This window comes from Melanaphis sacchari, unplaced genomic scaffold (assembly GCF_002803265.2).
Source record: "Melanaphis sacchari strain LSU unplaced genomic scaffold, SCAv2.0 Contig12_pilon_pilon, whole genome shotgun sequence".
Taxonomy (NCBI): domain Eukaryota; kingdom Metazoa; phylum Arthropoda; class Insecta; order Hemiptera; family Aphididae; genus Melanaphis; species Melanaphis sacchari.
In genome coordinates, this window is record NW_020270527.1 from 2,336,101 (window position 1) to 2,362,325 (window position 26,225).

Genomic DNA, 26,225 nt, shown 5'->3' on the forward strand with positions numbered 1-26,225 from the left:
TAATTTTTATAAGCCAATTCAGTTTATTTTTCGTATTATTACTATTATTATTTTTGTAATCTTCAATAATTGAACATTGCATGATCATTTTAAATATATATATATATGTCATTTTTATATATGTATATATAAATAATATTTTATTTAAACTACTTATTATGGTGCCAAAGTTTAAATTCGATCAAATTCTTTCTACCTACTCAGGTCTCTAATAAGTTTTGCAAAAAATTATTTTAACTTAATATTTTTAGGGACCATAGTATTTTTTTTCGAACAATACAATTTCAATTTTATTATTTTAATTAACATCACATAAAAATTAAATATTGTATTTTTATGAAAAAAAAGTAAATTTTTTTATTATATTTTTTTTTTATACCTCATACATAATTATTTTCATATTCAATTACAATAAGTTTCTAAGTGTTATGTAATGTATCAAATAATAAATCATTATTCAAATATAAACATTTTTATTGTTTTTAATTGCAAAAGCTAATACTAGTTATAAATAATAATAATTAGTGTGATTTCATTGTTTCTGAAAATAGATTAAATTATAGATGGAAAAATGTAATTTCTAAAAAGACATTGTTTTAAATTTCTTCTACTTTGAATATTAGTAAATTTAACAAGTTTTATATTCATCTTATAATTATAATTATAAATATATTCAAATTAATGTTACTAAAAAGAGTTATGTGTCATTGAAACGAAGTAATACAATTTATTATTAATAGCGACGTCTATCTCGATCTCTTCTATCATGTTTGTGGGTTCGACTTCGGCTACGACTACGTGAACGATGTCTACTGTGACGACTACGGGACCTATTAATGTATAAACAAATCATTAATAATAAATAATGCGATGATGATAATAATAATAAAATTACCTAGATCGTCGGTGACGTTCATTTCGATCTCCACTTCTAGACCGATGGCTTCTTTTATCATCTCTTTTATAACGCTCTTGTTCATCAAATTTACGCCGAGCTTCATGTCTTTCTTCATAATTTTTCTATTTTAAAGAATTAAATATATTTATTTTTAAATTCTAGAATTATTAGTTATTAGCAGGGTTCGGGACTTATGAAAATGCACAAATTCCCAAGTCCTGGTTTATTAGTCTTACTTCAAGTTCTGATAGTTTTTCTCTTATTTTGATAAATCCTAAATGTAATTTTCCTCCAAAATGGTCTGCTAATCTTCGATCATTATCATGAATACCTAAATAAGCTGAACATACATCACACACCCTTAATTTTTGCTGTTGATAGCTGCTTACAGGCATTGAATTTCTGTAAGTATCTTCTGCTTCTGATTTTTTTTTACGCAGATCTTCAATCTTTATTAATAATTAATAAATATATAAATATTAATGTTTTATACTAAAAAAATGTAAAAATGTAACATACTTCTCCCATCAACTTGAGACTTTCGTCCACTAAACCTTGGGCACCCAATTCTTCAGCTTTAGCCAATGTATGTCCTATTTTCTCAGCTAATTCATGAACAGCATTGGCTTTTTCAGCTACTTCAGCAGTAAGCTCTTCTTGAGTTTCTAATAGTCGTTTTCGAGCTGCTTCAGTTCTTCTGTCACAATCACTAATAAATGCTTGTAAATGTTCAGTAGCCTAAAAAATATAATAGATGGTTAGTAATTGGTATATATTTTTTTAAGTCATAAATGATTTCATCAACTTACATCTACATCATAATAGTGATCAAACTTTTGTTGAGCTTTTTCAAAATCTGCTCTTAATGCATTATCATGTATTTTTGGACACTCACCAATGTCCATGCGCTGAAATAATATAAAAGTTTAATAATATAACACATTAAACAAAATAATATGGAATTTAAGGATTTACATGGAATATTAGGTTGACCTGGAAACATAAAAATATACACAATGTAGGGAAAATAGCATTATATCAATTAGTGACTTACGTATCGAGTACTTAACCTCAAAACTTACACTTGATCACTCTAAGAAGATACATGGCCTGAATGAATTATGTTAAATAAATATAAATAATATAACATAACATTAAACAAAATATAATTAATGTATTGTAACAGATAACTCTGTCGTTGTCTCAAAATTGTTTGACTTACAGACAGACGACCATTTACAATTTGCTCACCGACATTGAAGCATTGATGGCGAGCATCTTCCCCATCTTTGTATCATTGCCTTGAAACGAATCAAAACTCAATTCGTTTTTGACTATTCCTAGAGAGGGTGACAATAATCAGGATTAAGAGTAAAACATTCGCATTCAAATAGACGTAATTAACTGAGTTGATGTACGTACTGTCTTCGATGAAGCTATATTTTCAGAATAATTTTGGTAGATAATACCAATCGGTAACTTAAGATAATTATGAGCTACTCACAAAAGATTTGTCGATATCATGGTAGGCTTTGTAGATAAGTTCTTTTAAAGAATAGTGAACAATATAGAAATAAAAGAAAATTTACCCTATAACTAATTAAAAAAAAAAAAAAATTACAAAAAGGACTGAATGAACTCCACATAAAAGTTTATTTTATTTTTTAATAAATGCAAAATTGTTAAAATGAGTGTTATATAATATATAATAGAATGTCTAATTGAAATTTAAATATTTTACTGTTAAATATTATAATATTAAATTTATAAAGAAAAAAAATTTGATAGTTTAATTTATTATTTATTACTAGGAAGCAGATTTGTAGAAATATAAAAGTTTGTAATTTTGTAGTATCATTATATATTGTTTAAAAAAAATAATTATAATTATTTTTGAATTGATTGTCAAAAAAATATAACCAAAAATTCATATCCATAGATAAAAAATGTAACTATAGAAGTATTTAACTATTTATATATTAACTAATAAAACTAAATATGAATAGCTAAACATATATTTACTATATTACAAACTTGTAAAACGAAGACAACAAATCAAGCGTAGTTTAATATTTACTGATAGCTAAACACCATTAAAGATATTACAACAGTTGGATATATTTAGGAAAATCAGTATTTTATATTATCTATATAAATTATTTCAATGTGAATCAAAAATTAAAAAAAAATAATTAATTTTGAAATTCTTTGAAAATGTCTAAAAAAACACTTAATTTGCACTAATTGATGAAATATGTCGTTAACATAGTAAAATAAAAATATGAACATTTAAAGGTCAAAATAAAACAAAAAATGTTCATATGTTTAATCTCTCAGCCAAACTTTGTTCATACTTTATTTAACCCGCAATCAACCAGAATAAATATGTTATTGCATATAAATCCACACTATATTTATCACTTCATATTAAATATTAGAAATATAGTTATAAGATAGTTATCTGCTTCCTAGCTATTACATTTTATTATTTTTAAATTAACAACTTAAAATATAAGTAATAATGTAATATTAACTTAAATATTAGTGTTATTGGTACATGATAATAATATTCTTAGTTCATATTATAAAGTTTGATTATTATTATTATTATTAGGTAATTATTTAATGGTTTATTAATGAGAAAATATAAATTTACAAAATCTTAAATTCCATAAAATAACAAAATGAAACATTTTTTGTTCTTAATTATGTCTTAAAGTTAATATTATTCAATGAACTCAATAATATTTGTTTATTAATTTAAAAATTCTAAATTTACAAAATATTAATATAATATTGAGTACAATTAGAAATGATAGATTTTAATCAGCAATATTTTGTAAAATAACTACCTATATAATTGTATGAACATTTCAACATGTTCAAACTATTATTTTTCCCTGATAAAGAAAAAGTATACATAATTAAAACCCAAAAATTGTTTACTTACATTTTTTCTTGGAAGTATTGTGTTAATTTATTATGACAATTTAATAATTTGTACATAATACATACTATTATGTAGTATCAAGTTTATACAAAAAAATTAAGACTACAAATTATGTTAATTATAAAATAATGAATATAATACAAATTAATCAACATATATACAAATACTCACAATAACAGATGATTTTTCAGACTTTGATAATATTACCTACATGTTAGTTATATATGATTTGTGATTTAAACAAACTAGCTGTCACCAAATTTTTAATCTTAATAATGATAATGAAAATATTAAAAATAATCCATGTTATTGATTTAAATAAAAAAAAAAAATTAAAATTTTTATGCGTGGACCTAGGCCAATTTGTTTATTAACATGCCAATTTTAAATAAGAATAATATTTATTTATTGGGTACCTAATTGGTATATTTTATTTGAATCTGATAAGTATAGATTATAACATAAATATGTATATTATCAATAATATACAATAAGATCTACTCAGTATAAATTTGTGCTTAGATATTTTAGTGCAATGATATATACATATAGATAATTTACAGTTGTAATTAAAAGAAAATATTGTTTTATCTTAGAATTAAAATATTAAAGGGAAACAAGCATATTACATAAAATTCATTAAATATATCATAAATATTATTTATTGAGTAGCATATGACTACAAACAACTTTTTTTTTTACTATATAAAATTTTTAATTAAGTTTAAAAGAAGAGGGCAAATAAAAATGTTCATACTGATAAATGTTATATGTAAAATATTAGTAATATTCATATTCATTCTATGTACCTAAACATGATTCAATGATGCATATTTAATAACATTGTTAGAGTTTGATGTAATAAAACATAATTAAAAATTAAGTAGTATTTTGCTTTATTTTCTATTTTTATTTAGTTAGTACTGGTAACAAGTAATATCTAGAATGATTATTTTAATAAAAATATATTGAAATTGGAAATAGTCTTGTTAATATTATGAACATATTAAGACATTCCAAAATAATAATAATACATCACAATAAATAATAATAGTAATAATAATAAAATAATAAGTAGATAGACATGCAATTAGTTCTTGGTTTACAAATATTTTCATTTATTTATATATTTATAAAGTTGTTAGCAATAATATTATTTGACTTAAGGTTTTAATTTGAGAATTGTAGGTACATAAAATAATTCTAGAATATTTTATCCCTAAGTATATCATACATGAAATATTTTAATTTCAATACAAAAACTTCAAATTTATTTAAAAAGTATTAGTTATAAAATTATTGACAAAAAGTATTTTATATTTTAAAATGCTTATACCCCATGTCCATACATCACTGTATGCAGTATACACTATAAAAAAGAAAGATAAGTCTTTTGTACATCAAAAAATGCTATGAACAAATGTTAAATATTGTAAATTGCAAATTTGTAACACTAATTTTACTTGAGAGAAAACAACAAATTCCATATTAACATATAAATATTTTTTGTGCATCATTTAAACATATGTACCTACATTCATGTTTTTGAATTTATACTTTTTAGAATAATATTAGAATATTATAATAAATATTATATTAACTGAATGATAGATTTTTGTGACCAAAATGGATTTTTATTATATTTTCTTCTAGGTTACAAAACGCATTTCATATCTCCTAATACGTAATATTTTTATTTTTATTGAACAGGAATTACAATATTAACAGCATAAAAACGATCAATTGTTTAATTTTAAATAGTAAAATAATAAGTCTATACTTACGGTAGATGCTAATATATCATGAGGACAGCAATACAATAAGAAACTTTTACAGACTTTTGGATCATTGAACTGCACTTGATATCTACTTGTTTCCCCTGTAATCAAAGAAATAATAATAAAAAGATTCATAGCATATAATAACAATTGTTTTGAGGAGGTTTTGAATTTACCGTTTCTGCCAGTGCCCATGAGTTGGTCTAACATGGCTCTCATTTGGTCGTGCGCAGACATGGTTTATGTTTGCCGTACCAGAGGTCTAGATTAGTATTTTAAATGGACAAATTATTAATTAACAGATATAAACGAGATCTAAACTTAATATGTAATCAAATTGTTGCTGTCTAAGAAGTGGAGAATCTTGAAATTGAAGTTGGCATTAACGATTGAATTAATAAGGAAAAAACAAGGATACGTAGAATTACTAGAATTTAACGTGTTAACACACTTCAATTTGATATTTTGCAATAGTAAATAATCATCAAGCATCAGAGAAAATAACACGAATGTTAAAATGTTTGGCTTGCAGTGTGACCAACTGATCAATAGCGTACTACAACATTGTGCGATGCTAACAAAAAATAAAAGAGCGGACATTTAAAATATTTTAAACAATAAAACTAAACATTTAATTTAATTTGTGCTATTATTAAACCCTAAATGTTAGGTATTTCACAGAAATGGAATAACTGAACGTAAATTCGCTTTGTCGTATTATGTAAGTAAGTCAATGAAAACACTTACGCGGGTGTAGTATTTTTAGTTTTTTTATGATAAAATCACTTCACTCAACAAACACAATGTCATTACCACTTATTTAACAACCACAGGTTGTTTAATATTCTGTCTAAAAAGCTAAACATTTTAGTAATTTCTAATGTGACAATGATTTCTGAATACCTACTTACGTGCATAATAATATTAATTATTATAATATATCCTCAAAATTCTAAAAATAGCCATGTTTTTTTACCATTTACTGCCCCGTTGGGACATTGATTTGCTTTTAATAGCAGACAAGAGTAAATACCCACTTTGCTCCCCCCATTATGGTACTAATGAGTTATGACTAGAGCGCGGATTTATATGCATTAAAAACCAACCAAATATGCATTAAAATCTTAAATTTGCAATTTGCATTAATATATGCACTAAAATGTTAAAATATGCACGAAAAATAAAATAATAATATGCATAAAAAAATTAGTTTTTGAATAACAGTCAAATATTGCCAGTGTTCAATCATAGCCGAAATTGATATTTTCTTATCTTGATAAGATTAATCTAAATATTTTACTTCCCCGATTAATGATCTAAGGTCATTTTTGGAAAAACCGTTTATACCTATTAATTTATTTTAATATCAATTAAAGCTATATAAATATAATATTTTTTTCTTATAATAGACTGCAATAGTATATATTTAAAAAAATATCTAAAAAAACGTCAAAATATGCACTAAAAGATGCAATATGCAATTAAAATTGTAAAACATAAGCCTTTAAATTAGAAAAATATCAAAATATTCAAAAAAATACGCTAAAAAAGTTTCATTTTTTTAAATCGTTGTGATGAAACAAATTTTATGCTCACTTAGCATAACATACGATTAATAAGAATAAATATGCAAATGCATACAAATCCGCGCTTTAGTTATTGAGTGTTATGACTTATGATTATGACTTATTATATAACAGAGGTCTCTTTTTCACGTGTAGTTAAATTCACATATGCAATTACGTGAATCCGTGAATTTTGTTATTAAATCACGCGTTTATCATTTCATGAGGAATTTTATTTTCAATGCATTATAAGTATCTTCCAATAGTCTTTTAGTTTATACATAGCGGTGATCGGTGATTAATTATTTATTTTGAACTAGAATCCCCAGTTTCCACTGATAACTAATATTTTATAATGTGGGTTTTTTTTTACAGTTGTCTATTATGAAATTTGTTTACATTTTACATACATTTTAAAATAATTAAAAAAATATTAAAATTGCATAATGATAACACAATAACTAAAAAAAAAAACTATTTATAAAATATTTAAACAGTAGCTGATTGGTTTGTTGTTTCGTAGGTAACTACTACCTATTGTTCGTATAGAAACTTTCTTGTCGCTGTTGTGTGCATAATACATACATTACTCCACCCATCCCGCCTTTTCCCGATAACACTGTTTATGAGACATTTATTTTTAGTGTAGTATATACAAATATTTTTAGTTTTTTACGGAAATTATTAACATATCCTTTTGAAATATTTTATTATAATCAATATGTTTAATAAATATTATGTTTTAAATACACGTGAAATAAATATCCGCGATCTACTAATTAATTACACTTGAATTAAATTCATGGATTTTTATATTTAATACACGTAAAAAAATAATATGCGATCACGTGAAACTTAATTAATTAATAAATAAAAAAAATCGTTTGATGATAATCTATGGTCTATGCAGCTTAAGAATCGATTATACGCATGTAAAAAAATTTAAAAAACATAGAATGCAATAGTGTGCCGTATGCACAATAATTATTTACATATGTTAAATATGTTGAAACTTGAAATAATTTAATATCATGTGTAAAGTGCCTGAGTGCTCTTTGTAATTGGTTATACTTGGCCACTTGGAAATAAATAGTGATAACCGGCAGAGAAACATACCTAACAATAATGTGCAGGGTTACATGTCGGAAAAGGAAATTTTTCGAGGGAGGTCATTTTTAATGTGTTAATTAAATTATATGTATAATTATATCTTTTTCATTGAAAATGATTTTTATGAAACAATAAACATTTATGTATAAAAAGAAAACTACAAATTATTATGTTGACGTGATATATAAATTATAATAACAGGTATATTATGACAGTAGTCAGTAGGTATGACATTTTTTAAAGTATATATAAATATATATTTTTATAAATTAATATTGGATTATGCAATATTTAATATTTTATAAAAAACATATTATGCCTAATGAGTAATTCGTTAAAATATCAAATAATTATACATTTATACGTTAATAATATTATTATTGATATATTTTTTTATTGATGTAATTTTTGACATTAGGATTTTACAATAAATTACAAAATATAACTATACAAAATGATTTTTTATTATAATATATACATATACATAATATATATATTATATATTTAAATTTATACTTATTTTAATAAAACTTATATTTATAAGTTAAAAGTTAAAACAATAATACAAATACCTTTAAAAGGTCACATACAATATTTATTCTATTGTTTGAGGATTGAGAATTATAATTACTATAAATTAATTTAATTCTTTGAACCAAGTTTGCAAAAAAAAAAAAAAATAAAACGTAAATGTAATAAATTATATTTTTTAATAAAGAGATTGATATACTGTTGTATTGAGCATATGATGAATGTAGTACATGTAATCAGTTTTTCAACGTCGTGCCAAATTGCGATGTGAAAAAGTGGTCACATGTTTATAATTTTTTATAATTTATATTGAAAATAGTAATAAAAATAATAATAATAATGATAATTATAATAATGATAATAATTCTAGATCGTTTTGGCCTATTGATGATGATTGACTTATTCGCTACCGTCATCAATCCGACTGCTCCTAATTCCAGTCTTTCCCGTCCATGGATATATGTCTGGACATGGCTGACATGTGCGCATATACCTTACGCCTGACTTATGCCACAGGTTGCACACTTTTGGATTATTGCACTTCTTCGGCCTCTCCTTTGAAATAATAAAAATAAAAAGTTTTAAAAACTTGATCTATAGATAATATTATAGTTTATACTGGACATTATCTATCAATTAATAACACATGATAATATATGGTAATACACAAGTAAGTACCGAAGTCATGTATTAGAAGTCACTTAGTAAATTAGTAGCTAGAACGCAAACTTACATTATAACTTATAGTTTGCGGATATGTCGAATAGTTTATTAAATAAATAATAAAGTATTTTATTCTTACCGATAAGTCGCAGTGGAACGGTGTAAACGATTGTAATCTTGAGATTGATGTGGGATCCCTCACCCATTGGATAGCCTGCCAATTAGTGACGATCCAAACTTCAGGCATGCTCACGATATTGTCTAAGAATTTGATGAAGCCCTCCTTGTGGTGAGGTTGTGTAAACCAAGCCGCATGGTAAAACAATCCAAATGGAGCTCTAAAACACGAAAATAATGATATATTTTTAAATTATAATATTATGTTGGTGGATTAAACACAATGGTTTAAATTACCCTAAATTGATAAATCTTAATAGTTTTTTTTTTATAATGTATAAAATATTTATTTAATTGCAATGTGGTATTATTATGTAATTGATCAACTAAAAATAAAATAATTTATGATTATTTTTAATTTGATTAGTAATAGATATATTTTTTTTAAGGTGGTACTTATTTAGTAATTAATAATTTTTAATTATATTATTATAGTTATGAGGATAGATTAGTATGAATATTTGAATCATTATTATCATTAAAAATTGAAATTTTTATCCAATTTATGAAATATAAATTTAATATGTAAGACACGTTTTAACTACAATAAAAAAATAAATTAAAGTATTTTGTATTTTGATATTAAATAACATATTTGAATTTATATTCATACGTCTTACACATTTACTTGTTTATAATAGTATTCCGATTATTTAGTAGATACAAATAATAAAACAAAAATTTTAGCATACTGATCTAATTATCCTCAAATAACTATTTAGTATGATTAAACAATTAATTATTTGTTGAAATCGATTAAAAAGCTTGAGCTTAAAAATAATATTTTGAATATTTTAAATTATTTGTTACCTAAAAAAATATAGAAACTTAAATACAGTTAAATTTAGTATAAATTTATGGAATAATTTATTTTTCCCACTTTTTTCATACTACCTACAATTAAAATTAAAATGGTGGATAATGATGATAATCGAGTAGATTAGGAAAGTGTGCTACAATTTCGTGCATAATATGCATATACCATACTCTATAGGTTCCATGCGCATCACGTACTATCACTGTCATCGGTTCGAACCTGGCCCATGAGCAAGGTATTCTTCTTTACAGAGTTGATTATTTTGTTTAGAAAAGTATACCGCTATTTATCCCACCCCCTTAAACTAGACACGACGAAAACTTATAGCTAGCCAATCGAACAAAAATTCTACCAACATTCAGCTATACTCACGGTAAAAAACACTCAATGTGAAAAAAAGAACTATAATATAATAGGTAAATATATTATAAATTTATTATATTTCCATATTTCCATTTTCTGCTATAATAAATTTTAGGTTTAAAATTTAAGTTATTATAAACAGTATGTAAAGGTAGAGTAATTGATATTGGTTTTAAAAAAACTTCAAATCAAACGAAAATAATTAAGAATGCAGACTTGGTAATAAACGAAACTTTTGGAAAACACTGTGACACTCATAATAATTTAAGCTTTTTAGATAATTTTACCTGTTACTAGTGAAATGTCTGTCAAAGTTCTTCATTAACATTTTTTGTACTCCATCTGCATCTGATGGATTACTACAAGCGTCTCCCATGGAACATCTGCCTCCGTTCAAGTCTTGCCACATAACCATAGGGACTTCCCATACTCCTAAAATGTGATTGTATTTGTTATTTGATGATTGTTTTTAGTCTATAATTTTATTTTACCTGGGTACGATCTGGTTGGACATGGTGGTATCATACAGTCATGGAATAATTTATAATCAAGTGTATACGGCCAGCTAGGAGGTTTGTTTTCGTAAATTGGCATAGAAGAATCATAAGTAAAGTTGCTGTCATATAACATTTTGAACATTTTATTGCCTCCTACCTATAATTAAATTTTAATATTAAAAACGGCCATTTATAACATTTTAACGTATAATAGTAATTTTTTTTTTGTCATACAGCTAAAAATGGTGCTCTCATTCCTCGTATATCTTCTTGTCTAACTCCGCCATAAGCAGATAGTATTTCTCTTTGGCCGACGATTTCTTTTGTCCATTTCTTTTGCGAGAATTGTTCTCCAAAACTATGCGAAACTGAATGCGAGGCAATCTCATGACCAGCGGAATATAAATTTTGTACTTGACTGTAGTCTGTCCACTCGTGCGATACGTAAAAAGTAGCACTTATCGGGCAGCCATTGGGATTTACTCTACCTTTTTCAAATAAATCAGTGTAAAGTCCTTTGTTTAGATCGTTTACCGAATCATCAAAAGTCAATAACACAATTTGTGGAGTTTCTTCTGGTGCCAAATCACCTGATAAATATTTAATAATGTGAATAGTTAAATTTTTACATAAAAAATTATTTCCAAGTGTGAAATTTTACCAGGTATTTCTTTGCCTCCACAACTACAGTCTGGTAGTTGACAAACATCTTTGCGACATTTCGCAGCAGTTTTATCGGGTTGTGGTGTCGGATAGATTGGATCAGGCCTGTAAATAAATGTCAGAATGACAATATTAAACTTTGATCTTTAATTTGTATCAAATATATTATTACCGCGCTGGTGCATATTTGTATACATCTACAAATTCTGAAGCTTTACTAACTATGGATGTAGATGGCTTCAATGTTGGTCTCGTTCTCCTGTTAAGATTATATTTGTTAAATAACGCGTTAATTGTAAAGATAAATGACAGGTTATAGTTTAACATACCCAACTGCAGGAGTTCCTCTGTCAATATCATTACTGCTTGCTGTCGTATATGTTGCACCTCCTCGCACTCTGCCTCTATTGAATACACACACATTTATTTAAAATTATAAAAGCCCTTAAAGTTCAATAACAATTAATGGCCATAAATGCGGTGTTTTAGTTGTAATTTTGGTTGTGACTGTTTTTACAGTTTAGTGCGTCAAAGCTCATGAATGCAAATATTTTTTTAACATTTTTATCAAAAAGCATTTAAAAGGTAAAAAAATTATTTGATTATTACAGAAACATGGAGTGCAACAAAAAACCACAATAAATAGGAAATTCAGAACAAAGCGAAAAGCTTATCATTCCCTCCACCATTCAAAACTTGCTATTGCATCATGCACGTTTTGTCATTTTATACATTTATTTATTTAAAGTCAATTAAGTCATAGCATATCAGTAAATTTATCAGCTTGATGTTAAATTTAGTTGTTCACATTATAATAATAATTTTATAAGCATTTTAAAAATGGTACTAATTAAAATATTTCCAAAACTAAAGCCCAAATGAATAGGATACATAACTTTAATTTAAAATGTAATAATAATAATTTAATCTATTATCTAGATATTGGGTAATAATTATGGATAAATCTATAGAAAGATAAAAATAAAATTTGGTAGGTATTAAACCAAATGTTAACTATAATTTATAAGTGAAAAATACAAAAGATAATCGAGTCCCTAATAAAATTGCATAATTCTGATTACGTCAAAAATTATGTATTGGTTTAATATTGATATATTATTTAGTTTTTGATGTTTCAATGAACATTATTTGAGTTAGGTACTAAAAACATTTTAAAATAGAAGTTCTAAATACATAGATTTTCTATGTAAATGTAATAATTTTTCAATTAATTATGTTATTTTAGGAAAAATTATCTTGGACCTTAATAAAATCTATGTTCAACAAAACTCTGTACTCATATTTCAATAGCAGTGAATTTTATTAGTTTTCAAATTTAAAAATAATAAAATGCTATATCCAATTGACATTGAAATAAAGATAAGAAAAAGCAAGTGCCTAATTATAATTTTTGGTATTTTATTGGCTTGGCTGTCTGGTTATTCAAATTGGGTTCTTAAATTTCTAATACATTTTAAAAATATTATAATATGTATTGTTTATTAGTACGAATTTGTAAATTTTCAATTTAATATATAATAGTTGAATAAAAAGAAATATTAAAATATAAAATGTATTATTTAAATTATTTTTTTTTTTGGAGTTATAAATTACTCATTTCTTATAAATATATATTACCTACTTAGTACCACTCATATGCATGTATTTAATTTTAACTATATAACACGAAATAATAAGATTATTATTATCTACGTATGTTACATACACAAAACAAATGATTAAAATTAATTTGATAAAGCAATAATTAAATATAGTTAAACATTTAATATAAAATTCAGTTAGAATATAAACTAAAAATTAAAGAAAATAGGTATTGATTTTTCGATTTTCCATAAAAACCAAAATATTATTGTACGTTTAACTATAATTATTCGATAGCGGGTTTAATTGATAAGGTGTACTCGTAAGTCGTAGTATAGTATTTCCCTAAAATACCTTTATTTTATTATTTAAAATTTGAAAATACTTTAATTTAAATTAAATCTAACAATTTAAATATATTTTATAAATATAATTATTCGTGTAAAAAGTAATTAATCAGTGTTTTATGAGAAACTAATAACTTTTATTATTTATTTAAAATAATAAAATAATAGAATGTACATGTCATATTTTAAGACTCGGACTCATCAGTTAAGTAACTTTAAATTCATAAATTAATAGTACGATTGTCAAGAATTATAATAAATTTAACGGTAAAAAAATAAAATAAATCATAGCTTATATTCAAAATTATGTTTTTTCCGATTATGTTTTTTAATTGTACCTAACAATGTTGTACATTTATACATATTATTACGCATTTACATTTGTTTGAAGCTATAGACACAAAGATTTAGCATTTTTATAGTGACTAGCATCTAGCAAAAAAATAATATTTGAATTTATGCGTTATGTCTGATAAAATCTGATATGTATTGACCCTCATAACATCCTCCATACCTTGATGGTTTTTCGTTGCACTCTCGGCATTCTGTTACTGTTTTGCTCGTGGGTGCTGGCACCGTGACTGGCTGAATACTCGGACCGCTCTTGACTCTTGAGTAATCATTAGTATTTTTAAATTCTGATGACCTTAGTGGGGCTTTAGTAGTTGAGGACGTTGTACTAGTTTTTTCTACTGAATTATCATCAATATAGCCTGTTCCCTCATCTTCAACTACAACATCGTACTCTTGATCGAAATCCACCGATCGAATTGTAGTTGTTGACGTAGTTGTAGTTGTACTTGGTGTGGTGGAAGTGGTAATTGGAGCTTGGGTGGTTCTGATTTTAAATGGCGTAGTTTTAACAGTACCACGATGTGTGGTTACATCATATTGCGTGGTATTGTAAGGATCTACAATTATTCTAAAGTCTGGAGGCGTAGGTTTTGATTTTTGGGTAGTGGACGTGGTTGTCCAGAAATAGCTTCCTTGTGGCGACGGGGGTCGTAAAAACAGTGAAGGGGTTGATGGGTATGAGAAAATTGTTGAAAGTGTAGTAGAAGGTAATGTGGAGGTTGCGGGTGTTGATGTAGGAAATGTAAACCTTAAGGGGGCAGAAGTCTGCTCGGGGAACTTAAATTTTGAGCGGTCCGGTACGAAGGGACTTACATCGACGACTGTTGACCTGATTAAAATTATATGTACAATATTAAGAGTAAGTATGTACAAATAAAATTAGAAGTTAAGTTGGTAAGTTTAGTAATTGTATATTATGTAAATAAGGCAGTGAAAGAGTATATAATTTTAATAAATAATTTTGTTATAAGATAGTTATGATGAATATACATTCAAAGATCATTAGGTCATATCATTGAAGTTTAGACTTGTTTTAGAAAACATAAAACCCATTCCAATTTAAAACCATATAATCATATGTACACATTTTTTTAGTTATTACATTTACATTATTTTTACATTTAATTTGCATAAACACTGTATAGTATAAACACATTATACGCCTACTATATTTTACATCGTAGATATTATTTTAATAATAATAAATCCACACGGCCTTATTTACATGTTGTAGTTCTGTGGTTATAAATATATCAAAATATAATAGTAATTCGTTTAGCCACTTATCTAACCAAAAATATAATTATCTAACTATAAGCGAAATTAAAATGAAAAAAAATTGTTTCTCACCTGTAGGTTGCTTTGGTCTGTTGCTCTCGCTGAGCTTCTTCTTCAGTGATCTGTAAACAATTCAATCGATCGTAACATTAACATTAAGAATAGTTATTTTGAAATATTGAAATGAAATTAAGTTTAATTTAGTAGGTATATAATATAATATTTACTTGTGGTTATTAATTTTTTAATAACATACTATAACATATTATATAATAGTTCTTAAATAAATATTTGTTTCATTTATAAGCTATTGACCTAAGAATAATAGTTCAGCATAAGTTAATACTTGCCTTAAGGTTATACTCTGGTACATAAGTATTAGCTTGATATCTTTGTGTGGGTTGTTGCAAAGGTGCAGCGACTCTAAAGGTATCTTGTTGAGGTTGAGACTGAAGCTGAAGTTGTGGCTGAGGCTGAAGCTGTGGTTGATGTTGAGGTTTTAATCGATTATTATTGTTGTTTACTGATGATAAGGTAAATTGACCATAATCTATAAATAATTTTTATTTGGAAAGTGGTGATTTTAATTGAACCTCAAACATAAATTTACAAAATATATAATTGATAAGAAACATTAAATGACTCACCAACGTCTTTGTAGATTTCAGAATCGTCATCATAAATACTATAAAAGGCCGGATCATATTGTGTTCCATTATGGTTACTTGTGGAAGTAGTTGTTTTAGCAGTGGTTATTGGTTGTACAGTTTGTTCAACAGCATAGGACGGAACAGAAATTTGTTGGGGTCTACAATTCATATTAAAATTAGCTTATATATGGGATATTTATTATAAGTGTCACAAGTTTAAAATTCATTAAATTCACTTTAATTCTTTGTAAAAATAGGTTTTAGTTTAGTAGTAAGTTAAATTAGGCGTCCTTTATAAGTAAAACTTGTTTAAAAATATTTTACCTTTAAATTGGTTACTTACGTGATATATTTTATAAAAGAACGCCTAAATGTGTTCATGTTAAGTCATAGTAAATGTCTCACCTTTTTAAAATGTTTGGTCGGATAGTTGGTCTCGGCTTATATTTAGCCGATACCGTTGTTGTGTCAGTCTTAGTTGGCAATTTGTATTTATTTTTTTGTTCATCGACTAAATTTAAAACAACTGTAGTTTCATGAATAGCCATTTGCATGACTTGTTGGTCTTGGGGTTTATTTTTGTCCTTTACCCGAGTGTAAGCTTCTGCAGCTGAATCATAAGGTTTTGGTCTCTGTGGTATTTGAGTCGATTCGAAATTAGGCGGTTTATGTAAATCATTAGTTTTTGAAACATTTTTTAACACAGTATTTTTAGATATGCTTTCTGAAGGTTCATCTCCTTCCACATTGAATTTCATATCATCTATATTAGCTAATTTTTGAGGTATTTCGGGTTTTTTTGGCCTTTCATCATATTCTTCTTCGTCGTCATAGTAGTATTCATCATCTTGTAGATCATCTCCTTCATTATATTCTTCTATATTTTCTAGTCTACTTTCTTGACTATTTTCTTCTTCTTCATCTTCTTCTTCTTGATCTTCAGCAAATTTTTTATTTTGATTTACGTCAGGTACCCCATCTTTATTTCTATTTATAATCTTTGTGAAATTTGCTGGTTGGTAATTATGAACTACCGCTAAAGGACGATGAAGGTTGGGATTTATTCCTTTAGGTTTGGGAATTGGTTTTGGCTTAGGTTTTGGTTTAGGTAAAGGCTTTAGCTCTTCTTCTTTAGAATCAGGAGATTCTTCTTGACTTTCTTCATCTTCGTTTACATTTTCATTTTCATTTTCATTTTCATATTCATTTTCCTGACTTTCATTTTCTTCATTTATATATTTATTATTATTATTATTCTGATTACATTTTTTACCCCTACATCTCACTCTAGCTACTAAATGTTCAAATTGATCATCAGCATTAAGTGGCTGTGAGTTTTCTTCTTCGTATTCATCTTGATTCTGCTGCAGATTCTCGTGATTATCAGGATTTTCTGGATAATCTCCTTTATCTTCAATTTCTTCATTTTTTTCCGGGTTTTCATTGTCTACCTGATCATAAACGTCATCGTTTTCTTCATCATGTTGGCGATAAGGAGGAATTCTATATCGTGAAGAAGGACATGGTATCATAAGTCCCGGGTATATTTTTGATTCATATAGGCATCGTTTAGATTGTCTCGAGTTGTCTGTGTTTGTTATAGGTACATATGATGATGAAGCTCTGGGGGCGATCCGGAAATCTTTTGGTAATTTACGCAAAGCATAATTTGTAGTTGACATCGTCATCTCAGTTGGTCTTGGTCTTGTCATTCCGCTGTAGCTAATGTTTAATAAAAACAACGGTGTCATCATACAAATTACACAGTATCAAGTTGTTCCCTTCACCATTACTACCAATATTCAATATAGTATATTATATATTGATGGTAATTGGTATTAACAGTACTTAAGTTCGTTCTACAAAGTGTGATAGTCGTTACCTCTGTTGAGTCTGTCGTTTAAGACGTTGTTTACCATTGTTTTTGCTCGTATCGTTTCTGTTGCAACATGCGTATATATTATGTACAAACAAAATGTTAAGTATTATAAGTTCTGTAGGTGTTCATTATTTGTAAGTATATATATGTATATTTTAAAAACACTAACCTGTAATTTTGATTTGGAATTTGAAATTGTTTGTTTTTTTCTACACCTGCAAATTGCTAGAATATAAAAAAAAAACCATAATATAGTAAAGTTATTAACTCATATTTTTTAATCTGTAAAAAGTCATTAAAAGTTTAATAAATGGTAATTTATTTTAATTTGTTACCGGTATAATATTTCTATGTTTAGAAATTCCATCTCTGTCTCTAGCTACTTGACCCAATGTTGAAGGTTGACCTCTATATACTCTTTGTTGTCTATCACTGTCATCTTCAATTGCGCTGAAGTCTTCTTCTTCATATAATTGCTGTTGTTTTACAAGTTGTTCATTCACTTGTTGGTCTTGAACTTGATGATGTTGATTAAATATAGATGGAGTAGCTCTTTGAGGTTGCGCTGATGGATGCCTTTGACGATCAGACGACCGAGCCAAAGCTAATGCGTTTTCTTGGTTATCAGGTTGGGTAGCTGTAGTCTCAGCTCCACATCCTACATTACGTGGCCAATCACATGTTTGTAGTTCGTGACTAAAATAATACAAAAGATTTTAAATTTTATCATTGTTTTTTACGATTTATTTCACGAAAATAATTATATAGACAAGATAATATGGTTTTTTTTTAATATTTCACCTGATAATTTATTATTTTATTAACAGTCTAGAATATTATGTTAGTGTTTTAAAATGTATTATTTTACAATACATTAAATTCATCATATTTAAATAATGAAAATGTTAGATTTAACGACTTCATTAATATTTTATCGTTATAATTTTATATTATTTTAATTAAATTAAAAATGATTTTTCATACATACACGTCAAAAGTAATGTGCATGTATATAAATAAAATTAAGTAAATAGTTAAATGTTTCAATAGTTTTATACAAGAAATATTCATTAAGTATAATTTTATGATCTATACTATTGTCTCGATAACGGTCATGAGGAGACATCAAAATGTCATATTTAACAAAGGTCTGTTTCTTTTTAATTTATTATAGGAGTGTTCAAAAGATTGAAACAGCTATAGACGTCGAAATATTATATAAACTATTGAAATTTATCGAAATAATTTTAACAACCATCTACCAAAATACCTATATTTTGTATAAACAAATTTTCAATCAATCAATTTATATACATTTAGACTATTTAGTAATAAACAATTTTGTTGATTAACTTTCAAATGTTTCTAGATCTCTTAAACCGTTTAATTCTTTTTTATAATAATTAGTTTTACCCAAATGGTTATATTATAGTATTAAACTATATATATACCAATGGCCATAGTCACCGAGGCTTATTTTTTAATAATAAAAAAAAAAAGTATTAAACTATATCCCGTACAAAATACAGGTATAGTCGTATAATATTTTAAAATAAATAAAATAAAGCAAATATATATATTTCACAGATGACGTGGTTTTTCAAAAGAAGCAGGATGAAGTGATGGAAATAGTACAATAATAAAAAAAAATATATATTATCATGATGTAATTTTTAACGCAATTTCCTATATATAATGAAATATTTGAAATATTACAGAAGTCTAATAACTTTTGAATTATTATGGGTCGTTAAATTTTATTTATTTTTAATTGAAATCTATAATCCGATCATAAACTAGAGCAGCAACACTATCACGTCATAACATTTATGTAAAATACGCTAAACCGTTGTCGTGTGTCGTGTGTCCTAAATAGTAATACCTCTTTTACCGAGGCCAGGTTTTGTTAATTGAAAAGAACTTTACACACACGCAATCTGATATAATTTTTTAATAATATCGAGTTTGGTTAATGAACAAATGGTATTTAAAAATAAAAATAAAAACATTGCGTCACATAAAATATGCTTGATGTGTGATGTGTGAAAGTGATATACCATATTTATAAATTCGTATCTGATATAATATATAAGAGTTGTGAAATGTTTCTATAATTTTTCAGATTCCGGAACCTGTGAGTATTAATAAGCAATAACACACACACACACACACACAGCTACTGAATCGTTCCATTACAATTTAAAGCTTACCTGTACATCAAACCTCCAGTGCATGACTCTAAAAGAGCACCTCCGAATACGCAGACATAATACTGGGAACAATCATTTGGATGTGGATAGTATCCAAATTCTTCTGGGCATTTGAATCCTTCACCGTTTTTTTGTTCTTGGCATAATCCTAAGAAAAAAAAAATTAAGTTAGCAATTGGAATTTGTTTAGGACATATATATATAATATAGTTATAATAATAGAAGTAAAATATTATTTTAAATTTAACTATATTGCAAAAATCATATTATTAATATTATTAGGTATGAAAAGACTTACAAATGTAAAACCGAATTCAACCAATAATATTATCGTTTATCAGTATAATTCAAGCAAGGTCAGCCCATGCGTGAATGATATTTTATTACTCATTGTTTAATTGTTTCCTAACACCTATATAATGTATTTTTATATAATCAAAAACAATAGCATTAATATTATTCCGGTTGGAGCGGAGGATTATGAATGATGATTCAAAAGTCAAAACAATTTACTATGATCTTTGTTACCACAGATCTTTGATCTCAAGTACCGTATTTTTTTGATGTAGCAAACACTTAAAAACAACTTTGTCTCATTAATTTTACCTCTTGATGGTTTGGTAATCTAACAACAAGCATTCTAACTTATAAGTCTTCATATTAAGAATAGAAATATTTTACTTTAAATAAGTACCTAGGTATTCAAAATTAAAGTTATCTTTTCGAGGTACCTTTTATGTTAATTTACTACTTTTCATATAGATTATTTATAAAATATAAATATATATATTTATCAATTAAATTATTAAACTATACGAATTTTGTTACACAAAATACAAATGTATTTAATATTTACTGATTTATTTGCTGTAGGTTAGATATATTTTAGTTTTTCAAAAAGTTGAACGAAACTGTACCTATTCTTTGAAATTTCTCTATTATGTACGTAATTAATTAAAAAAAAAAAAAAAAACAAAACAACAAAAATAATTATAAGTGATGCTCATTTCACTTTATATACTATGATATTAGCTGTAATTGTCTAAATGTTAACTATATTGTTATTATTTTATCAATAAGTTTGATGACCATATATGTCAGGAACACTTTATAATATAAAAAAAAAAGATATTAGCTGTATAAAATATGAAATTAGGTTGGTATTAATAATAATGTTATGTACTATTTATAATCATAAACAATTATTTAGTTATAACTCGTGAGTTTTATGGCATTATGAGTTAAATAATTAAAACACTGCACTGCTAATTGTGTAAAGTAGAACTTTGGTTAATTTTAAAAATATTAAAATATGGTTAATGTTGTGTTAGAATATTAAGATATTTACAAAAGCATGTTTATTGTCGATCTACATGCAATTATCAAAAAGGTTCTTTATTTCCGTTCAAAACTATAAAATCTTAAAGTTTACAATTTTATTGTAACTGAGACACTCAAGTTGAATACTTGATGATAATAATTGTAACAAGTTGTGAGTAAATACAAACGTAAAATAATTGTCTTTACGATCGATTCGAACGATTACGTGATACATCGAGACGACTTGTATGGGATACAGGTATTGTTTTAATTTGTAAGCCGCAAAGTAGACATCTATCGTGTGCGCGAGTCTGTGCACACTTATCAAAGTTATAAATAAGAGTTTTTTTTCGTAAATGTTAGACCGAACATAGTCGAAAACATTCACTGTAGTCTGTAATACATTATTATTATTATTATTATGATAATAAAATAACTGTGGTTGATGTATTATAGTGGTCTAGCAACAGTGGAACGCGATTAAATCCGTTACAAAACTAGGTACTATATATCTATATAGCCGAAAACAGCAATTTATTGTCTTCTGGTGTGCAGTTGAGTACAGTCGCGCAGTATTTAGCATTTTATACGCGTGTTGTGTCGCCTGTGGGAGTAGACAACGTAAAACATAATATAACGTTTATACATCGCGTTATCATTGTTGTGTGTAGGAATAGTGTAGGCATGTTATACCTATAAACGTATATGAGTGTGTTGTACGACGTGTGCCGTACAAAATATGTGTTTATATTTATACATTATGTACATGTATAATGCGTATAGAGTGTATATATGAATATGAGTTAGAAGTACCATACGCCGCCAGTACGAAAAAAAAAAAACTGGTCCAGAAAACTAATGTCAAAACTCTAAGGCGAGGTCGCTCTATAGGTATAAATGTATAATATGTATATAATATTATACATTATACTATACGCAAACGGGTGTGGTCGGCCTGGATTATCTTACGTCACACGCGCGCGATATTCTGATATTCACACAAACCGCGGGTCATTATTAATAATATTTTGAACATAATATTATCTATTAGAAAAACGCCAAGCATCTGATTATAATATTGCACTAACGTCCGTCACTCTACGGTTTTATCGTTTAATTTAAAAGTTATGTGAATTCGGGGTTGGTCATTTAATCATTTATGGGGTCATTGTTGTTATTTCTTTCCCACTCGTTTTTGTGCAATATGAGCTATAATTGCTAATTAACCGAACATGCGAAATAGCAATAATAACGAGAAAGACAACGAAAAATCGTAGCGATAAATGATAATGTCGGAGATAGTTTGTCCTCGATAAATTCCTTAAATGGTGGAAAAGGTTGTGATTTTTATAGGGCTCACGAAACGCAGGTCAATATTTCTCCACTGTGTATAAAACGAATTCGATTGTCTATCATGTGAATGTAAAATGTGTAATGTGTTACAATTTTTCAAATGATAATTTAAAAATATGTACCTACATTTTAATTAGTTATGAAGGACGAAGGTCACAACAGTACTTAAACAAAATATCCCTATTATTTTTTAATGCTTTATTATTTTGTATAACTACATTGGAAGTAATCGTAGAATGTAACAATTCCTTTGAAATAAATATATAATAATATATTGAATAAAAGCAAATTTCATTTTATTCGTAATTATAATATATTATCAAACTTTACTATTATTAGTTACTCCCAGCTAATTGACGAGTATCTATAATCTATTTATATTTTAACCTTGTAGAATCAAACTGTAATTTCAATTATAGATTAAATTATACTTATGTTTAGTCATTACTGTAGCAGAACCAGAAAAACAAGAAATGTCCATCACTCATAGAGTAATTGGGACAAATCATTATTTGCAAAACAGACTAGAATAGTATAAATTAATGATTAAATCGATTTGAAAAAAAAGAATGTTCTTTTAAACATATTAAAAATGAAGTTTTCTGGAATGCATAATTTGCTGTATTCGTTTTGATTTCTTGGAAATAAAATATCTAAACACAAAATTAAATGTTCTTTAGTTAAATAACGTTCGTAAAATTATTTTATGACAATTTAGTTGATTGATATCTTTTATGATTGTGTCTAGACCTGATAAAACCTTTTATTTAAAAAAGAACTTTTAACTGATTTTACGATTACCGTACACATTATATATTTTTAATATAATATAATATATTATATTATCTATTGTGTCGGGGGAATAAGCGACTTGGCACGTTCTTAAGATACTCGGGTGGTCATCCATCCGTGAGTACCAGAAAAGTTTGGCGTGACTTAACAATGACGCAACGCGTCACTTTCATGATCAGCCGCACCTTATCGGCCCTCAACTTTTACTTTTTCTATTATAAAATTCGACATTTATCGTATAATTAATAATTACCATTTATATTTTTACACAACGTTGGTATTTGGTATAAAAAAAACGATTACTTATTTATTTTATTTTTACCTTAATAATTATTATCATCATATATGCCTATTATTTGATTATACAAATGTATACAATATACTTAAGTATATGATTAGTTTTGTTCTTTGAAGCGTTAATTATTAATCAAGAAGCAACTACTAGTGTTACTAACATTGACAATTAATAGTTAATTATTAGTATTTTATAATATATTAATATATAATACAATATGAAGTTGTATCTAAAAAATAGAAATAGGTAATAGTTTACCATAATATAATAATATTGTAGAAATAATATATAGTACACAAAATTTTTGTCCATTTATCTAATTTTAATTTTGTTTTATCATCACAGTTGATCGTTCGTTAAAATGTCGGTTATCATCAAAAAAATCATCAGAGTTCAAAAAAAAATGTATAAAAACAATCAAGGTTTGTCTAGAATTTGCATTTAATGTCATGTTACGTAATAGACTCACTTTTATTGTATACATAGTTTTTCATTATTTTCCAATGAAAACAACGGATGTTTATTGTAAAGATCGTTATTTTCGATATTTTTTTTCAAGGATATATCCTTAGTGTCGGTAATCCCTAAAATTAAAGTAGGTATATATACATATATATTACCCGAAACCCAATAAATTCTGAACGATGGTCATATAATGAGTAATAACATGCTATAAATTTTTACTTTCACTGAATTATATTTATTTGACTTGGCTAGCGTCCACTGAGTTATGAAATTGTGTTTACGTGCCGCGTAATATAGGGAGTTACACATCATATTATTGCACTTTTTTTACATTAAAATACAAACAGTAAATAACTCAAACCATATCGACTTCATAAAAATAAAAATAAATGTAAGCACACCTCGATTATGAAAAAAAAAAAAATCGATGAATAAATAAAAAATTAACTATTGATAATAAAATATCTCTTTAATAAGACGATTTGTATAATATTATCAAGTACCTACATATACTAAAAGAATATAATTTTGAAGAATCATAACTGTGGCTTATTGATTAACTGACAACTTGATTTACCAACACACTAAACATAATTAATATATATAGTTATTTTTGAACTAAATAATTTTTTATTATTTAAAAATTATAAATATTACAATATGCGTACCTAGGTATATTATTAATAAAAATCACGAACATTGTTGAAGTTAATTATCTATGTAGAAAATTAGAAATTGTTTTAATATTCTGTTGTCTAGTACTCTTGCTTTTATTTCAAGCTGAAAAACATTCTTGCAATTTTAGATTTTGAGCAAAAGGATGAATATATTAATTTCACAATGATATATTTTTCCAATTCATTTTTTTTTTTTTGATTACCTACTTCAAAATTCTTTATAAGTTTGTTTTAACGGAATGAAAAATAAAATTTACTGTTAAGCCACATACATTTTTTATGAAGGCATATCATTATTCAAGCTTAATTTTGGTTCTGCTATATCAGAACTTTAATGATTCCACATATTTCACTTTCAAATTTAATTTCGTTTTATTTAATTTTAAATTTAATATTATAAATTACTCAACAAATTAACAATACAATATTTACTAAGAAGTAATTGACATTTAAAAATATTATCATGATGTAGTTTTTATGAATATAAAAAAAAAAAAAAAAAAATAAATAATTTTTATATTTGTGAAATCAGGATTTTTTGGTAAATTAAAACTTTTTTCATTATTACCGGAGACGGTTAACAAGTTAGTGAAATAAGTAGTTAGCAGATTGAAAGTAGGAGGATTGGGCTTGAACTATCGTAACACATCCATACTAATATACCATTCAAATAGATATTTACAAGACATACATAAAAATGAATTTCAAGATAGCTGTTATTTTTTGCAATATGCAAAGTATAATATTTTGATAATAAAGGAATAATTCAAGTAAAATTACTCGATAATTATTATATAAAATATTAAAATAATTAAAAATTATCATTACTTGTTTTAAGTAATATTTTTGTATTATCTAACGGAGTGTGATGAGATTAAAAAATATTATATTTTATATTTTGATGGTAGATACCAAATTAGTTGTAAATTACTTAAGGTGTGTTATAAATTGTAATTTACTCGTAGTAGAAATCTGGTTCTGTATAGATTAG

At 26.0% G+C, this 26,225-nt stretch overlaps 2 protein-coding genes across 5 annotated transcripts in view; both read right to left on the minus strand.

Moving 5' to 3' along the window:
* Positions 1 to 606: 606 nt before the first annotated feature.
* On the minus strand, positions 607 to 6,092 carry LOC112591213 (putative RNA-binding protein Luc7-like 1). 3 transcript variants are annotated; one of them, XM_025334959.1, is made up of 7 exons: positions 5,803 to 6,092; positions 5,633 to 5,727; positions 1,708 to 1,806; positions 1,418 to 1,636; positions 1,135 to 1,347; positions 896 to 1,020; positions 607 to 830 (listed from the first exon to the last, which is right to left on the minus strand). In XM_025334959.1, exons 1-7 carry the CDS (start codon positions 5,861 to 5,863, stop codon positions 734 to 736), a joined length of 909 nt encoding a protein of 302 aa, XP_025190744.1. In that variant the 5' UTR covers positions 5,864 to 6,092; the 3' UTR covers positions 607 to 733. The 3 variants fall into 3 exon arrangements, with proteins under 3 accessions (XP_025190744.1, XP_025190745.1, XP_025190747.1); XM_025334960.1 differs by lacking the exon at positions 5,803 to 6,092 and adding an exon at positions 2,150 to 2,238 and having other exon boundaries at positions 5,633 to 5,721; XM_025334962.1 differs by lacking the exons at positions 5,633 to 5,727; positions 5,803 to 6,092 and adding an exon at positions 2,121 to 2,522.
* A 2,896-nt stretch (positions 6,093 to 8,988) lies between these two features.
* Positions 8,989 to 26,225, minus strand: part of LOC112591104 — a 47,233-nt gene continuing 29,996 nt past the window's right edge. The window contains exons 2-18 of one of the 2 annotated variants that reach the window (XM_025334772.1): positions 20,333 to 20,480; positions 18,458 to 18,818; positions 18,292 to 18,347; positions 18,126 to 18,182; positions 16,649 to 17,965; positions 16,241 to 16,401; positions 15,944 to 16,143; positions 15,666 to 15,715; positions 14,476 to 15,144; positions 12,342 to 12,416; positions 12,185 to 12,271; positions 12,011 to 12,117; positions 11,584 to 11,939; positions 11,344 to 11,506; positions 11,140 to 11,284; positions 9,635 to 9,833; positions 8,989 to 9,387 (exon numbers count right to left, since the gene is read on the minus strand). In XM_025334772.1, coding sequence (XP_025190557.1) covers positions 9,232 to 9,387; positions 9,635 to 9,833; positions 11,140 to 11,284; positions 11,344 to 11,506; positions 11,584 to 11,939; positions 12,011 to 12,117; positions 12,185 to 12,271; positions 12,342 to 12,416; positions 14,476 to 15,144; positions 15,666 to 15,715; positions 15,944 to 16,143; positions 16,241 to 16,401; positions 16,649 to 17,965; positions 18,126 to 18,182; positions 18,292 to 18,347; positions 18,458 to 18,818; positions 20,333 to 20,480 — 4,307 coding nt within the window. In that variant the 3' untranslated portion in view covers positions 8,989 to 9,231. The remainder of the gene's footprint in view (positions 9,388 to 9,634; positions 9,834 to 11,139; positions 11,285 to 11,343; positions 11,507 to 11,583; positions 11,940 to 12,010; positions 12,118 to 12,184; positions 12,272 to 12,341; positions 12,417 to 14,475; positions 15,145 to 15,665; positions 15,716 to 15,943; positions 16,144 to 16,240; positions 16,402 to 16,648; positions 17,966 to 18,125; positions 18,183 to 18,291; positions 18,348 to 18,457; positions 18,819 to 20,332; positions 20,481 to 26,225) is intronic. The other variant, XM_025334773.1, reaches the window with a different exon arrangement.